Source organism: Lolium perenne, chromosome 2, assembly GCF_019359855.2.
Source record: "Lolium perenne isolate Kyuss_39 chromosome 2, Kyuss_2.0, whole genome shotgun sequence".
NCBI classification, from domain to species: Eukaryota; Viridiplantae; Streptophyta; class Magnoliopsida; order Poales; family Poaceae; genus Lolium; species Lolium perenne.
The window spans coordinates 26,405,948-26,424,406 of NC_067245.2; the positions used below are offsets into that span (position 1 = coordinate 26,405,948).

At 46.5% G+C, this 18,459-nt stretch overlaps 1 protein-coding gene across 1 annotated transcript; it reads left to right on the forward strand.

Annotated features, from left to right (window-relative positions):
* Positions 1-12,830: 12,830 nt before the first annotated feature.
* Positions 12,831-17,618, forward strand: LOC127328302 (uncharacterized). Its single transcript, XM_071825277.1, has 3 exons — positions 12,831-12,899; positions 13,094-13,984; positions 17,175-17,618. The coding sequence occupies exons 1-3, from the start codon at positions 12,831-12,833 to the stop codon at positions 17,616-17,618; spliced, it is 1,404 nt and encodes a 467-aa protein (XP_071681378.1).
* Positions 17,619-18,459: the final 841 nt, after the last annotated feature.

The window sequence follows — 18,459 nt, forward strand, 5'->3', positions numbered from 1 at the left end:
ATCAAACATGGCATGGTGAATTGTTGGATGAGTTCTTTATAATTTCCATCTTATTATTACTATTTCTTAACTTTGGTATGTAGCTCCTTAGAGAAATTAAGTTCTTCTTCTTAACTCATATTAAGATTTAATCTCATCATATAATAATCAGGTATGAAATATAGGTTGACCCAAGGTCAACATTTCATATCTATTATATGTGAGTATAAAATAATTGAAGTGCTATACTTCACCTAGTTTTAATACTTAACATTTAAATGAATTAAAATCTCTAAGTAATAATTATCAGAGGTTCATTAGTCTAAGTCATTCCCTCTGGTTGTATTACTTAGGATCAAGATTTAAATGAGAGAGTAGCTCTCATATTATTTATTGAATTTGAATTCAAGTTGACAAGCACTAGAATTGACTACATAGCTATTTTATTTCTTCTAGTCCATGATCATACAAATAACATGTCTATATTATTGCATAATCAATTAGAGGACATCATTTGTGATTTATTAGAATTGGAATTAACTCAATATCAATTATGGTTGAATTTTAAATTAAGTTTCAAGTTGCAAAAGTCCCTGACTTGTTATTTTTAGCATTTAAATTTTACTACGAATTTGGAGATGGGACCAGTGGCATTGGTTAGATAATTTCATGGGCTTTCCAACGGTATAAAGTTTGTTAAATTTGGTTTGGCAGATTTCAAACTATTCAAATTTTACTAAACCATCTGCTGAACAATTTGAGATAAGTTTAAACCTAAATTCGAATCGTGGGCTTGGGCGGGAAACCTTAACGGGCCGAAACGGTATTTAAATTTACTGCGCAGCCCAACAAGCCACAGGTGCGAGTGGGCTGCCCTGACGAGGTGGGGGCCACCTGTCAGTGTGTTTTAACACCGCGAAGCGGTACGAGCAAAGGGAGCCGTTGGATTAGAAAGGGGATCGACGGCGTGTGAGCGTCGTCGTCTCCGGCGAGAGGCGAGCTCACTGGCGGCGAGCCTAGGGGGTCGGGGAGCCTACCAGGCCGTTGCAGGTGTCTGGCAATATGCTCGGGGAAGTGGTTGTCGACGAGGAACAGCCTGGTGCAGTGGCGGCGCTCGGGGAGGCTCTAATCGAAGCAGAGCTTCCGCGGGCTCCGGCGGTCTTGAGCTCGCAATTCGAGCGTCTCCGGCGACGATTGGTGAAATTGATGGGTGGAGGTGGCTCAGTGAGGAGAGGGGAGTGAATGGTGTGAGGAAGGGAGGAGCCGATCGCCTCTATTTATAGGGTCGAGGGGTGGCCGTGGGGTGCTGCGAGGGTTCGTCGACGGCGTGGCCTCTCCGGCGATCGAAAGGGCAAGGCGAGGACAGCATCTTGTAGGAGGCGTTCTAGCCGTGCTCTAGGACTAGCTGGCGCAGAGAAGGGGTGAGAGGAGGGCTCAGGCGCGTGTGATGAGTGAGGCAGTACCCGCGGTACTTCGCCGGCGAGGACGACGGTGACGAGGCCTCCGCAGTCGCTCGAGTATGGCTAGGTGGTAGAGGGCGTGGAGTAGATGCTCAACGTGGTGGTAGGGATGCAGGTGGAGGACGGCGTCGCTCGAGCGCGTGACGTACTGGCGCGGCCAGTGCGCGGTGAGCGCGCGTGCTGGCACGCCAGGCATCGTTTTGGACACGCGCGTTCCGGCCAATGGCGAGGCTTGGCGAGGCTGGGGAGTGTACTGTGAGGTTCCTCGTGATGCCAAGATGCTCTGGGACAAAGAGAAAAGTTGAGAGGAGGGCTGGAGAGATGGATGCCAAAGGTGGCCGGCATGGCTCGGTGTGGTGCTTCTCTCCTCTTTTCTCCATACTAAACAACGGTGGTACGTACCAAGCTTGATGCAAAGGATGCAGGGGGTCTAATGATCACAAGTTTAAAGGAATTTAGGCAAGAAACTGATGGATAATAGCATGTAACACATTTCTGGAATTATGCCTGCCAACTGTTCGACACAATGCCCGCATGAACATTTTGGTCAAATTTTGGAGATCTTTTTGGCACATCTCAATTATATAATTAAAGTGAAATATTGGTGGTGGTGGTGTTCATTTTGGAATTGATTTGCAACATTTCAAATTTGAGGTCATCTTCATTTTGATTCAAAGTCCTTACTTGTCAATTCTCTACTGGTCAACCTGGTCAACTTTAACCATGATGGTCAACATGAAAGTTGTAGACTTTGACATGGTCTTGGATGACATGGCATTGGTTGACTAAGTTTGGTTTAGGAAAGAATTAAACCAGAGGGGTAAAGAGGGGATCATGTTAAAAATCACCCAAGTGACCATTATAATATGTGAGATGGTTTTGAGTTAAATTTCGATTTGATTTTGGTTTCTTTGATGCATTTGGGTTTGTTTGGGTGATATAATCATTTTAGAAACCAAGGATCAAGCCATGGGGGCCTTTGGTGAAGAATTGCATTTTTGGCCTAAGTGTATGTGAGAGATAAATGGGTTTCTTCTCATTTTCTTCTATGCTTCTCAAATTAGGGTTAGGTGATCTTAGTTTAGGGTTTAACCACAATTGATCATCATACTAACACTCATCATGGCAATTGCACAAAAAGAAATCACTCATATGCATGAAACTATATGTGACACTATATGCATATAAAAAGTTTTTGTTTGTTGCCAAATTTGAGTAATTGAAACTCTCTCTTGATTTTATTATGGTTGAAACTTGGGATGTTACAGGGTTTTGTTGGAGATATGCCCAAGAGGCAATAATAAAGTGGTTATTATAATATCTTTGTGTTTATGATAAATGTTTATATACCATGCTATAATTGTATTAACCGAAACATTGATACATGTGTGTTATGTAAACAACAAGGAGTCCCTAGTAAGCCTCTTGTATAACTAGCTTGTTGATTAATAGATGATCATGGTTTCGTGATCATGAACATTGGATGTTATTAATAACAAGGTTATGTCATTAGTTGAATGATATAATGGACACACACCCAAATGAGCGTAGCATAAGATCAAGTCATTAAGTTCATTTGCTATAAGCTTTCAATACATAGTTGTCTTGATCCTTCGACCATGAGATCATGTAAATCACTTACACTGAAAGGGTACTTTGATTACATCAAACGTCATTGCGTAAATGGGTGACAATAAAGGTGGGATTAAGTATTTGGAAAGTGTGAGTTGAGGCATATGGATCAACAGTGGGATTTGTCCATCCTGATGACGGATAGATATACTCTGGGCCCTCTCGGTGGAATGTCATCTGATTAGCTTGCAAGCATATGAATAGTTCATAAGAGATCACATACCACGGTACGAGTAAAGAGTACTTGTCGGTAACGAGGTTGAACAAGGTATGGAGATACCGATGATCAAACCTCGGACAAGTAAAATATCGCGAGACAAAGGGAATTGGCATCGTATGTAAATGGTTCAATCGATCACTAAGTCATCGTTGAATATGTGGGAGCCATTATGGATCTCCAGATCCCGCTATTGGTTATTGCTCGGAGAGGAGTCTCGACCATGTCTGCATAGTTCGCGAACCGTAGGGTGACGCGCTTAAGGTTCGATGTCGCATAAGTAGATTTGAATATGGTATGGAGACGAAGTTTGTTCGGAGTCTCGGATGTGATCCAGGATGTCACGAGGAGGTCCGGAAGAGTCCGGAGAATAAGATTCATATAAGGGAAGTTGATTTCTGGGTTTTCGGAAATGTTCGGGATTGTTCCGGTGTTGACTGGAAGGTTCTAGAAGGTTCCGGAAGGTTCCACCATGGGGCCCACGACCCGGGAGGCCCACCGTGGGCCGAGGGGATGCTCCCTGGCCTAATGGGCCAGGGGCACGTGGCCCCCAAGGCCCAGGCCGGCCATACCCCCTAGGGTTTCCTGGGGGGATCAACTTGGGGGAGGGGAAAGCCCCTCTCCCCCCTTGGCCGCCACCCCCCCAACCCTAGATGGGAAGGGGGGCCACCTTGGCCGGCCAGCCCCCTATATAAAGAGGGGAGGGGGTGGCCGGCCACACCATCCCCCCATTACCTCCTCCTCTGGCCGCCTCTCCCTCCACCATACGCTGTCCGGGCTTAGGCGAAGCCCTGCAGTTTTCTTCCTCCACCACCACCACCACGCCGTCGTGCTGCTGGACGTTGGAGGAGATCTACCACACCTCCGCTGCCCGCTGGAACGGGAGAGGAAGGAGCTTCATCGACACCGTACGCGCGACCGAGTACGGAAGTGCTGCCGGATTGCAGCACCGGGGACGATCGTCTACACCAACAACGAGATTAATCTCGTAGGCTTTGGAATCTTCGAGGGTTAGTCTCATCTCCACCTCGTTGCTTAGATCTAGTATATTGGATCTTGGGTGTTCCATAGATTAGATCTGTTGGTTTTATTCGCTTTGCGGTAGGAATTTTTTTGTTTTCTATGCAACGAACCCCATCAGTGGTATCAGAGCCACGTCTATGCATAGATCTGTTGCACGAGTAGAACACAATGGTTTGTGGGCGGTGATGCTTTTGTTGCTTTAGTTTGTGTACTTTGCTTCTTGCGGGATGGTGGGATGAAGCGGCCCGGGCTAACTTTACATGACCGCGTCTCATGAGACTTGCTCCACGCTTGACATGCAACTTGTATTGCATAAGTGGCTTTGCGGGTGTCTGTCTCTCCCACCATAGTGAAGATTGTAATTTGCACTTCTATTGTCAACACTAGTATCACCGTTGTGGTTCATGTTCGTAGGTAGATTGGATCTTACTCGAAAACCCTAAACCACGTAAAAGATGCAAACCAAATTAGAGGCGTCTAACTTGTTTTTGCAGGGTTTGGTGATGTGATATGGCCATAATGTGATGATGATTATATTCGATGTATGAGATGTTCATTGATGTATTATGGCAACCGGCAGGAGCCTAATGGTTGTCTTTAATTTTTGTTAAAGACCTGCGTGTCTATTCATCATGTAATAGCTTTATTCCAAGTAGTTGTTATAGTAGCTATAAGTGATGGACAACCATGAAGCGGCGCCACTGACCTTGACGCCATGCTGGTGATGATGGAGATCATGTCCGTGCTTTGGAGATGGAGATCAAAAGCAAAAGAAGAAAGGCCATATCATATCACACATTATGAATTGCATGTGATGTTAATCCTTTTATGCATTTATTTTGCTTAGATCGCGACGGTAGCATTATAAGATGATCCCTCTCACTAAATATCAAGATAATAAAGTGTTCATCCTTAGTATGCCGTTGCTAAGACTTGTCGTTTCGAAGCATCTCGTGATGATCGGGTGTGATAGACTCTACATGTGCATACAACGGGTGCAAGCCAGATTTGCACACGCGGATACTAAGGTTGCCTTGACGAGCCTAGCATGTACAGACATGGTCTCGGAACACGGGATACCGAAAGGTAGAGCATGAGTCATATGAATGATATGATGAAAACTTTGAGTGTTCGCCTTTGAAACTACATCTTTTCTCGTGAAGATCGGACTTGGTGTAGTGGATTTGGTTCGTGTAATCACTAAGACAATGCGAGGGATGTTGTTTTGAGTGGGAGTTCACCTAGTTAATTTGAGAATTAAAACTAAACTCATTTTATCATAAACTTAGTCTAAACTCTTTGCAAATATGTTGTAGATCATGGCGCCCCCCTCCATCAATTTTAACCAGTTCCTAGAGAAAGAAAAGCTTAAGGGCAATGGTAGCAACTTCACTGACTGGTCCCGTCATGTGAGGATTTTCCTCACTGGCATGAGCATGCAATATGTGCTCGAAGCACCGCTAGGTCCCCCACCACCTCCTGCAGTGTCCGAGGACATAAAGAATGTTTATGAGACTCGGGTAACTCGGTACTCCGAAATTCAGTGTGCCATCTTGTGCAGTTTAGAGGCAGAGCTCCAACAGCGTTTTGAGCACCACGACCCATGTGAGAGATGATGCGTGAGCTCAAACTTATCTTTGAGACTCATGCAGCCGTGGAGAGCTATGAGGCCTCGAAACAGTTCTTTAACTGCATGATGGAAGAGGGCAGCTCCGTTAGTGAGCACATGTTCGCCATGTCCGGACATGCGAAGAAGCTCAGTGACTTGGGGATTGTGATCCCTAACAAGCTGGGTATTCATCGTGTCCTCCAATCACTGCCACCAAGTTACAAGAACTTCGTGATGAACTACAACATGCAGAACATGAACAAAGAGTTACCTGAACTCTTCTCCATGCTGAAGTCTGCTGAAGTAGAAATAAAGAAGGAGAACCAAGTGTTGATGGTCAACAAGACCACCAGTTTCAAGAAACAGGGCAAGCCTAACAAGGGCAACTTCAAGAAGGGCGGCAAGAAAGTTGCAGCGCCTCCTGAGAAGCCTAAAGCTGGTCCTAAGCCTGAGACTATGTGCTACTACTGCCAGGGGAAGGGGCACTGGAAGCGGAACTGCACCAAATACTTGGCCGATCTGAAGAGCGGCCATGCCAAGAAGAAAGGTATATTTGATATACATGTTATAGATGTCTATCTTACTGGTTCTCGTAGTAGTGCCTGGGTATTTGATACTGGTTCGGTTGCTCACATTTGTAACTCGAAACAGGAACTGCGGAATAAACGAAGCCTGGCAAGGGACAAGGTGACGATGCGCGTTGGAAATGGATCCAAGGTCAATGTGATCGCCGTCGGCACGCTCCCCCTACATCTACCTTCGGGATTAGTTTTAAACCTTAATAATTGTTATTTGGTACCTGCGTTGAGCATGAACATTATATCTGGATCTTGTTTGATGCAAGACGGTTATTCGTTTAAGTCTGAGAATAATGGTTGTTCGATTTATATGAGTAATGTCTTTTATGGCCATGCACCTGAGATGAATGGTTTATTCTTGTTAAATCTCGATAGTAGTGATACACATGTTCTTAACATTGATGCTAAGCGAATTAAATTGAATGATAATTCTACTTATATGTGGCACTGTCGTCTTGGTCATATTGGAGTGAAGCGCATGAAGAAACTCCATTCCGATGGACTTCTTGAGTCACTTGACTTTGAGTCACTTGACAGATGCGAAGCATGTCTAATGGGAAAAATGACCAAGACTCCATTTTCTGGCACAATGGAGCGAGCTACAGACTTATTGGAAATCATACATACCGATGTGTGCGGACCAATGAGTGTAGCATCGCGCGGTGGTTATCGTTATGTTCTAACCTTCACGGATGATCTGAGTAGATATGGGTATATTTACTTTATGAAACACAAGTCCGAGACTTTTGAGAAGTTCAAGGAATTCCAAAGTGAAGTAGAAAATCAACGTAACAAGAAGATTAAGTTTACGCGTTACCGATCGCGGAGGCGAATATCTGAGTTATGAGTTTGGCATGCATTTAAAGACATGCGGAATACTTTCACAGTTGACACCGCCGGGAACACCACAGCGTAATGGTGTGTCCGAACGTCGTAATCGAACTCTCTTAGATATGGTTCGTTCTATGATGTCTCTTACCGATTTGCCATTATCGTTTTGGGGCTATGCTTTAGAGACAGCCGCATTCACTTTAAATAGGGCACCATCTAAATCCGTTGAAACGACACCGTATGAATTATGGTTTGGGAAGAAACCTAAGCTGTCGTTCCTTAAAGTTTGGGGTTGCGATGCTTATGTAAAGAAGTTACAACCTGACAAGCTAGAACCCAAAGCGGAGAAATGCGTCTTCATAGGATACCCTAAAGAAACAATTGGGTATACTTTCTATCACAGATCCGAAGGCAAAATCTTTGTTGCCAAGAACGGATCCTTTCTTGAGAAGGAGTTTCTCACTAAAGAAGTGACTGGAAGAATAGTAGAACTCGACGAGGTTGATGAACCTTCTCTCATAGATCAGAGTAGCGCAGTGCCGGAAGAAGTTCTTGTGCAGCCTACACCGATAGGAGAGGAAGCAAATGATGATGATCATGAAACTTCGAACGAGGAAGCTACTGAACCTCGCAGATCGACGAGGGAACGTACCACTCCTGATTGGTATGATCCCTGTCTAAATGTCATGATTGTGGACAACAATGATGAGGACCCTGCGAAGTATGAAGAAGCGATGATGAGCCCAGATTCCAACAAATGGCAAGAAGCCATGAAATCCGAAATGGGATCCATGTATGATAACAAAGTATGGACTTTGGTAGACTTACCTGATAGCCGCAAGGCTGTCGAGAATAAATGGATTTTCAAGAGAAAAACAGATGCTGATGGTAATATTACTGTCTATAAAGCTCGACTTGTCGCAAAGGGTTTCCGACAAATTCAAGGAGTTGACTACGATGAGACTTTCTCACCTGTAGCGAAGCTAAAGTCTGTGAGGATTTTGTTAGCAATAGCTGCATTTTTCGATTATGAGATTTGGCAGATGGATGTCAAAACGGCGTTCCTTAATGGTGACATTGAGGAAGAGGTGTATATGGTACAACCCAAAGGTTTTGTCGATCCTAAAAATGCTGACAAGGTATGCAAACTTCAGCGTTCCATTTATGGACTGAAGCAAGCATCCCGGAGTTGGAACCTACGCTTTGATAGAGTGATCAAAGATTTTGGTTTTATACGGACTCATGGTGAGGCCTCGTATTTACAAGAAAGTGAGTGGGAGCTACGTAGCGTTCACGATATTATATGTAGATGACATATTATTGATTGGGAATGATATAGAACTTTTAAGCAGCATTAAAGGTTATTTGAATAAGTCTTTTTCAATGAAAGACCTTGGTGAAGCAGCATACATTTTAGGCATCAAGATTTATAGAGATAGATCAAGACGTCTAATAGGCCTTTCACAAAGTACATATCTGGACAAGATTCTAAAGAAGTTTAGAATGGATGAAAGCAAGAAAGGGTTCTTGCCTATGTTGCCAGGTAAGGTCTTGAGTAAGACTCAAGGTCCGGCTACGGCAGATGAACGAGAGTGGAGGAGCAAAATCCCTATGCTTCGGCGAGGCTCTATCATGTACGCCATGCTTGTGTACTAGACCGGATATCGCACATCTGTTAGTTTGACCAGCAGATATCAAAGTGATCCAGGGATGGAACACTGGACAGCGGTCAAGAATATCCTGAAGTACTTGAAAATGACTAAGGATATGTTTCTTTGTTATGGCGGTGACCAAGAGCTCGTTGTAACCAGTTACACCGATGCAAGTTGGAACACCGACCCTGATGACTCTAAGTCTCGATGCAGGTACGTGTTTATATTGAATGGTGCGGCAATGGTGGAGCAGTTCCAAGCAATGCACGGTGGCGAAATCTTCAACAGAATCTGAATATATAGCGGCTTTCAGAGGCTTCATCGGAAGCGGTATGGATGAAGAGGTTCATTGTTGAGCTTGGTGTGGTTCCTAGTGCATTGGACCCGCTAGTCATTTACTGTGACAACACGGGTGCCATCGCCAATGCAAAGGAACCAAGGTCACACAAGAAGCTGAAGCATATCAAGCTGCGTTTTCATTCGATTCGCGAGTACATCGAAGATGGTGAAGTAGAGATTTGCAAAGTACACACGGATCTGAATGTTGCAGATCCGTTGACTAAAGCTCTCCCAAGGGCAAAGCATGACCAACACCAGAATGCCATGGGTGTTAGGTACCTTACAATGTAATCTAGATTATTGACTCTAGTGCAAGTGGGAGACTGTTGGAGATATGCCCAAGAGGCAATAATAAAGTGGTTATTATAATATCTTTGTGTTTATGATAAATGTTTATATACCATGCTATAATTGTATTAACCGAAACATTGATACATGTGTGTTATGTAAACAACAAGGAGTCCCTAGTAAGCCTCTTGTATAACTAGCTTGTTGATTAATAGATGATCATGGTTTCGTGATCATGAACATTGGATGTTATTAATAACAAGGTTATGTCATTAGTTGAATGATATAATGGACACACACCCAAATGAGCGTAGCATAAGATCAAGTCATTAAGTTCATTTGCTATAAGCTTTCAATACATAGTTGTCTTGATCCTTCGACCATGAGATCATGTAAATCACTTACACTGAAAGGGTACTTTGATTACATCAAACGTCATTGCGTAAATGGGTGACAATAAAGGTGGGATTAAGTATTTGGAAAGTGTGAGTTGAGGCATATGGATCAACAGTGGGATTTGTCCATCCTGATGACGGATAGATATACTCTGGGTCCTCTCGGTGGAATGTCATCTGATTAGCTTGCAAGCATATGAATAGTTCATAAGAGATCACATACCACGGTACGAGTAAAGAGTACTTGTCGGTAACGAGGTTGAACAAGGTATGGAGATACCGATGATCAAACCTCGGACAAGTAAAATATCGCGAGACAAAGGGAATTGGCATCGTATGTAAATGGTTCAATCGATCACTAAGTCATCGTTGAATATGTGGGAGCCATTATGGATCTCCAGATCCCGCTATTGGTTATTGCTCGGAGAGGAGTCTCGACCATGTCTGCATAGTTCGCGAACCGTAGGGTGACGCGCTTAAGGTTCGATGTCGCATAAGTAGATTTGAATATGGTATGGAGACGAAGTTTGTTCGGAGTCTCGGATGTGATCCAGGATGTCACGAGGAGGTCCGGAAGAGTCTGGAGAATAAGATTCATATAAGGGAAGTTGATTTCTGGGTTTTCGGAAATGTTCGGGATTGTTCCGGTGTTGACTGGAAGGTTCTAGAAGGTTCCGGAAGGTTCCACCATGGGGCCCACGACCCGGGAGGCCCACCGTGGGCCGAGGGGATGCTCCCTGGCCTAATGGGCCAGGGGCACTTGGCCCCCAAGGCCCAGTCCGGCCATACCCCCTAGGGTTTCCTGGGGGGATCAACTTGGGGGAGGGGAAAGCCCCTCTCCCCCCCTTGGCCGCCGCCCCCCCCCCCAACCCTAGATGGGAAGGGGGGCCACCTTGGCCGGCCAGCCCCCTATATAAAGAGGGGAGGGGGTGGCCGGCCACACCATCCCCCCATTACCTCCTCCTCTGGCCGCCTCTCCCTCCACCATACGCTGTCCGGGCTTAGGCGAAGCCCTGCAGTTTTCTTCCTCCACCACCACCACCACGCTGTCGTGCTGCTGGACGTTGGAGGAGATCTACCACACCTCCGCTGCCCGCTGGAACGGGAGAGGAAGGAGCTTCATCGACACCGTACGCGCGACCGAGTACGGAAGTGCTGCCGGATTGCAGCACCGGGGACGATTGTCTACACCAACAACGAGATTAATCTCGTAGGCTTTGGAATCTTCGAGGGTTAGTCTCATCTCCACCTCATTGCTTAGATCTAGTAGATTGGATCTTGGGTGTTCCATAGATTAGATCTGTTGGTTTTATTCGCTTTGCGGTAGGAAAATTTTTGTTTTCTATGCAACGAACCCCATCAGGTTTTTGTCCGGCTCGACCCATCCGGACGCGCGGGCGCGGGATGGGTCGCCCGGTTGGAGATGCCCTAAGGGATTATATTTCGCTACTTCCTCCAATTCATATTAATTTCCACTTGTGTGGATATATTTAAAAATAAAATATATCTAGATACATCTATATTAGTGGTAACTAATATGAATCCGAGGGAGTACTTTATTTTATCTTCCAACCATTATATGACATTATTTATAGACATCTTAGACTATATGTATTGTTGGATGTTAATTTTTAATATTTATCTATATATTGGTATGCATATATATAAATATATTAGTCGAATAATGCTACACTTAGCAAGCGTGGAAGATCGTGGGGGACTTCGGTTTCTAATCTCACGGGAGGGAAACTTTGCTCCACCTCATTCCGTACAAATATCCCATAATAATTGCCTAAAGTTTTACTAAGTATATCATTATTGCTATTAATTGTAGGGGCCTCTTTCGTCACCTCGCCCAAGGGCCACGCAAAAGATAGAGCCGGCCCTGCCGAATGGTCAAGGGTTTTCACCCAGAGCCCAGGAAAGTGACCACAATGATGCATTCAAGAGGGACACGACACCCCGAAGGTGTTGTTGTCGATGGCGCCGAAGAGCTGGACTTTCGTCTGAAATCACCGCCACACCACACTAAGGTACCATGGTCAACCCAACGCCAACAAACCAAGTATTCAGGACGCGTTCTGAGAGTCTACACTGCCGAAACACCGACGACCCCAAGGTCCTGCGCCGCCCGCTCCTGGCCCCGGCATCCTGTCTAGGACCCGATACTAACAAGCGCCACCTGCCACCACAGCTAGGCTAACGACGTTAACAGACGGTGTGGGTAAATGCGACGAGCAAGATAGACGTGGCACTTCCACGCTATCCACAAGCCGCACCTAGCACGCGGTGGCCGCCGGACCTAGGCTCTCCTAGTCCATATCTGGTCTTCCGGGCGCACGGCAGACCGCATACAGAGACGGGGGCTTGCATGCACCGCCACGAGGACGAGGTGCCACCGAAACCCGCAGGGCCCAAATCAGGCCCAGATCGGGCCATATTGGCCTAGATCGAGCCCGCGCTGCCCCTGCCACGAGTAACCACCGCCGCCCTTGCCTGCACCAACCACCTCCGCAGCCCCCGCTGTCACCACCTGCGACGCGCCTCCAGGACCAAGGCCAAGCCCGCGCCGCGCGTCGCCCGCCTCCGGACTTGGTGGTCGCCGAGAGCAGCCGCCGCCTCCAGCACGGACACGCCACCGCCGCCGGACTTGGTGGTCGTCTCGGACAAGTCGGAGTTCTCTGCTTCTGATTCTGGTCGGACCCGTCTGGAGCATTGTTTGTTATCCCCTCCTAGCTCTCCTCTCTGAATAGAATTTAGACGGCCGATCGCTTGAGAAATACTAAAGACAAGCGCCCCCGAAATTAAAAGAGGAGCACCTTGGTTCATGGCATTATGGATTCGGAGGCAGGGTTGGAGGTTATTATCCGTGGAGTCAAATATCGTGCACGACCATGTAAGTTCTTTGCTAGCTTCTTCTTTTGTTGATTTTGCTGTGCCATGCCTTCCATTTGCTGTTCAGCAATCCCATGTGATTTCTAATTATGACGAACAAATGATCTTACTTCTTACATATGAGAACAATAGTGTCACACGATCATACTTTCGCTTCAGTCTTAACATGCTGACTTAACTGTATTATTGCTGCAGAAATTAGAGGAAGAAGATAGGCTCAGCGCGCTCACGGATGACATCTTAATCTCCATATTGGGGACAGTCGACCTTGCCACGGCAGCAAGAACTAGCGTGCTGTCGACGCGGTGGAGAAACCTGCCCTGGTTACTTCCTGAGCTCAAACTTCATGTCAAGGACTTCCTTAGTGCCCCATGCCCAGGGGCTGCACAGCAGATCGATCAAGCAATGGCAGCCCTGTCAAGAGCTACTAGCAGCTTGTTAGCTCAGCCCCGCAGGAAACAGATCATCACTAAGCTATGCCTTAAGCTCTATCTCATGGGCAACTACTCGCGTGACATTGGCCTGCTAGTTAGCAATGCCATTGACAGCGAGATTGTAAAAGTATTGGAACTTGCAATCTTAAACGAGAAGGCCCCCGAGGACTCAAAAAACGAGGTTATGTTACAGCAAGCATGGGATGTGTGTGGATTTTTCAATATGTATCCTAGTGTTCTTCGTTGCCTCACAAGACTCCATCTACATAATGTTCGCCTTGCTGAATATGATATGAATTACCTCCTGTTTGGCTGGTGCAAGCAACTGCTGCACCTTAGTCTGGACCACTGTGACACCGGGGATGGTTCTGTATGGAAGATCAATGCGCCAGATTCAACTCTCAGAGTTCTAGAAGTATACTTGCCCTCATTGAAAAGAGCTGAGGTGCTCTGCCTTCCAAAACTAGAGCGTCTCCGTTGGCAGCACTGGGTGTATTATGAGGCTCCCTTGTGTTTTGGTTCTGTCCCATCGCTGAAGGAAATGTGCCTCCACTGTTCTGTGACTCTCCGCCACCAAGAGTTTAGTTTAAGCCAGGTTCTACATGGTGCCACAAACATACATACTCTAACTTTAAGCTTTCACGGAGAAAAGGTAACTTCAGGGACAGGGTGTTTCTGCACCCGGGTGCATATGCACCCTTTATTTGAAATGCATATTAAACATATTTCCAAATGTTAAAAAAATAAAAATAAAAATGTCTCGTGTATACCTTGACATGTTACATGTTCACAAAGTTGTTTCAGCAAAAACCGATATCTTTTGTGCCCTGTACTAAAAAGACAAATTTTTGGTGTTAAAATAGTCTATTTCTCGAGGCATTATTTGTCTTTTTTACACAGGGTACAAAAATTGTTAGTTTTACGTGAAACTTTACGTGTACACATAGAACATGTCCCTCTGCATGCTAAATTTTTTTCCTAATTTTTTTTACTTTTTGAAATATGTTTTATACATACCAGGTGCATATGCACCCATGATCAGTTTTGGTTTTCCGTAACTTCAGCAGATAGTTGTTTTTTTTTTCAGTAGATAGTTGTTATATCACTACAGGAATGGAGCTCGCTGCCGACGGCCAGCTGCCCTCGGCGTAGCCGCGCCTGGCCCTCGGCGTAGGCTACGCCGACGGCAGCCCTCGGCGTAGCCCCTCGGCTTCTAGGTCCCTCGGCACACGGCACGGCGCCGTCGGCGTAGTCCCTGCCGTCGGCGTACGCAGCCTATGCCGACAGCGCGCTTGTACCCTCGGCGTCGCTGCCCTCGGCGTCTCGTGCCGTGGCGCCGTCGCCGTTAACGGGGCGCCAGTATACGCCGACGGCACTGCCCTCGGCATAGGGCAGGCGGCCTGCTCGTCCGTGCGCGACGTGGCGCTTCGTGGCGACGCCAGCTGCCCCTCTACGCCGACGGCAACACTTTCGGCATATGCATGGGCCATGCAGGCTACGTGGCGCGCGGCTGGGCAACGTGGAGAAGGGCTACGCCGAGGGTCGCAGCAGGCCTCTATGCCGAGGGCAATGCCGTCGGCATAGACGTGACCATATGGTCGCTCCATGCCTCTATGCCGACGGCATTGCCCTCGGCATAGGCTTGCGCTTTTTTTTTCGCCAGCTTTTCACAATCCACTGTTTACCAGCTCAGTTATGACAGTACAGCAGTTCATACATCGAAATTCATCGAAATTCATCCAAATTCACCATAATTCACCATAATTCACATAAATAGCATGAAATCCACATAGTAGCATACATGGTGCACATAATAGCATACAAGAGGAGAGTGTCATGTCATCCACAATCGGCTGCATGTAGACACTCAAATTCTTCCCCGGGTAATGAGGGCCTGGAATGATCAGCGATAGAAACATGGTCTTCCTCGTCATTAGGACTCCGGGAGGGAGATTGAGCGGAATAACAAACACGGGCCAGCAACTGTAATTGGCAGTCGACATACCATATGGATTGAAACCATCTGTTGCTATCGCAATTCTGACATTCCGAGCCTCGGCTGCCTTAAGCGGGTGTTTTGTATCGAAGTTCTTCCATGCCGTACCATCGGATGGATGTCCCATCTTCAACTTCTTGTTTTCGTCCACGAATCTCTTCCCATACTTGTGCCACGTCATCTGTTTGGCTGTCTCCTCGTGCATGTAAAGCCGCTGGATTCTTTTTATGAATGGGAGATATCGAAGAATCGACTTTGCGGTGCTTGACTGCCTCACCTGACCATCCTTTCCCGTTACCTCTTCATACCTAGACTGCCCTTCTGGATGGGACAGTACTTGTCCTCCGCATACTGTCTCCAAAATAGAACGCAGCCTTTGGGACAACAGTCTATCCTTTGATAATCCATGTTGAGGTCCTTCATCATTCTCCTCGTCGCGTGCAGGCTTTGAGGCAGACAATGATCTTTGGGCAACATGTTACCAGTTGTTTTCAGACTTGCTTCAAAGCCCTCACGGGTGGTGTTGTACCGGGTCTTGTCGGCTAGACATTGGGAGATGGCATCGAGCTGAGAAATCGCGGCGCCCTCGTACAGAGGCCTCTTAGCCGCGGCAATCATATCATAGAAGGCCTTCGCGGTTGGCTCTGGTTCCTCCGGTTCGGCGGCGCCTCCGGTTACTGCGGCGCCTCCGGTTGGAGGTGGCGAATCCGGGACATCGGCATGGACGAGATCATCTAGAAAGTCTCTAATTCCATCGTACTCATTGCCATTGAGCCGCTGCCGCATCACCTCACCTCTGTCACGTTCGCGCTCATCAAAGTCGATTTCCGCGACGTACCCATGCATATACCCATATTGCAGAAGGTGTCTATACATTTCATCCTTCCCACGACGTTGACGCTTCACGCAGCGAACACAAGGGCAAAGTGCCCGAACCAGCCCCTTTGTACCACGCGCTAACTCATTCACTAGAAAATGGGTCTTCCTTGTCCACTCATCTGTTTTCTCAGTCGCACTAACACGCTCAGTGTACATCCATCCATTATCAGCCATCCTCTCGCTTTATTGGGAGCCAAACCACGGACATAGCATTTATATCAAATAGGAAATTAAATGCATCATATTTTTATTTATTTTAGAGGCGAAACGCATGCATCAACCTACATCTCTACTAGGTGGGCTCCTAGCAGCCGCCGGATCCGTAGTTGGCTACGTTCTCCATGCTCTACCCCGGTCCAAGTCAGAATTTCGGCAGCACCTCCCCGCTGCTCTCCCGATACACGTCTCGGCAAAAAGCCGAGAGGATGTGCATCCGGAGAACAACGGGGAGGCGCCGCCGAAATCCTGACTCGGACCGGAGTAGAACATGGAAAACGTAGACAACTACGCATCCGCCGACTGTCCCGTAAATGCCGCAAGCGTTACGGTTCAAAATATGCGGACCACTAATGCATATTTATCCGCGTAACGCTCGCGGACGGGAAGTGACACCTAGGTTACGCAACTGGACTTGGAAAATGAATCTAGTGACATAAGAAAATGCGGAGAAGGGGAGGCGATGTTTTAGCTCACCCTCGGCGACCGGAGAGAATCACGGACACGGCGGTCACGACGGAGCGGTCACGACGGAGCGGTCACGAGGTCGGCGGTCACGACGGCACCTATTTCCATTCATTAAAAAACAAATTATTTCACATTTCACATTTCCTATTTGTATTTCTATTTCACATTTTCTATTTCACATTTTCACATTTTCTATTTCACATTTACACATTTTCTATTTTCACATTTCACAAACATTTCACATTTCACAAACTATTTACATTCTATTTGTATTTCTAAATAGCATACAATACTACAAATAAAAGTTACAAAAAATGAAAAAAAACAAACTTACAGTGAGGGGAGGGGCAGGGGAGGAGGGTGGCTGGGGCGGGGCGGCCGGGAAGGGGAGGGGCAGGGGCCGGGGCGGCGCGGCCGGGGAAGGGGAGGAGGGGCGCGGTGTGCTGCGGGGCAGGAGAAGCGGCGGGGAAGGAGGAGGGTGGCTGGGGCGGGGCGGCCGGGAAGGAAGGGGCAGAGAAGCGGCAGCGCGGCGGGGCGGCCGGCGACGGCGGCCGGGCGACGGGGCGGGGCGGCCGGGGAAGGGGAAGGGAGGGGCAGCGGGCGGAAGCGGCGGCCGACGCAACGGCGGCCGGCGGCGGACGTGGCGGCGTGGGCGAAGCGAGCGTGGCGGCGCGGGCGGGGCAGGAGCGTGGCGGCGCGGGCGGGGCAGGAGCGGGCGGGCGGATAGGGTTGGGAGCTGGTCGAGCCAGACCAGCTCCCTTGTAACGGGTCGGCGCGGCCCACCTATGCCGAGGGCCGGCTATACGCCGAGGGTGGCCCTCGGCATAGACATTTTTTTTCCTTCTTTTTTTTTACTGAAATTGAAATACACTTTGGGGCTTCAAAACAAATCGGAAAAATGCAAATAAGGTACCGTTGGATTCTTCGTGAAAAATACTTTAATATAAAATAAAATTTGGGACATAATATAAACTTTATAAAATCAAAATTTGACATAGATGTCTATGTGGTTATATAGTGCCCTTTTAGGGTTTAATGTTTTCTCAAATAAAATATTTTTATAAGTTTCAAAACCTCCGAACAAAATAGAGCATTGTTGGAAAATCTTTTCAAAACCAAGTTTTATGAAAACTCTATATTTTGCAAAAACCTTTTTAATATCCTTTTGTGAAAACAAAATAATCATTATATACATTTGGCCTATATGTTTGATTTTGAAAATACTTTAAAACCAAAAGTCTTTGAATACACTATTTTGGAATTTAACTTGTAAATTACTTAAAAAAATTAATTCTTTGTGAAATTTCAATCAAGTTCAAACAATCAAGCAATAAATTTATTTTTATTTTACATTCCAAAATTTAGAAAATTTCGGGATGTGACATATAACATATCCCTGAGATTTATTAATTAATTATATAATTATCGTGATAAATTAATTAACTTGAATTTTGACAAGTTCTCTCGAATGAAAACACATTTTGATTAAGTTGCCTCATAATATATATATAATTAGTGTGCATGCATGGCCTACCATGCCCCAAAGTGTAGTAACCCCCTGTCCGAGA

Bases quoted from the DNA above. Each gene is read 5' to 3' on its own strand.
- LOC127328302 (XM_071825277.1), top strand. From the start codon at position 12,831: ATGGCATTATGGATTCGGAGGCAGGGTTGGAGGTTATTATCCGTGGAG. The intron at 12,900-13,093 runs GTAAGTTCTTTG...TTATTGCTGCAG, and splicing joins CAAATATCGTGCACGACCAT to AAATTAGAGGAAGAAGATAG. The intron at 13,985-17,174 runs GTAACTTCAGGG...ATTTCTAAATAG, and splicing joins TAAGCTTTCACGGAGAAAAG to CATACAATACTACAAATAAA.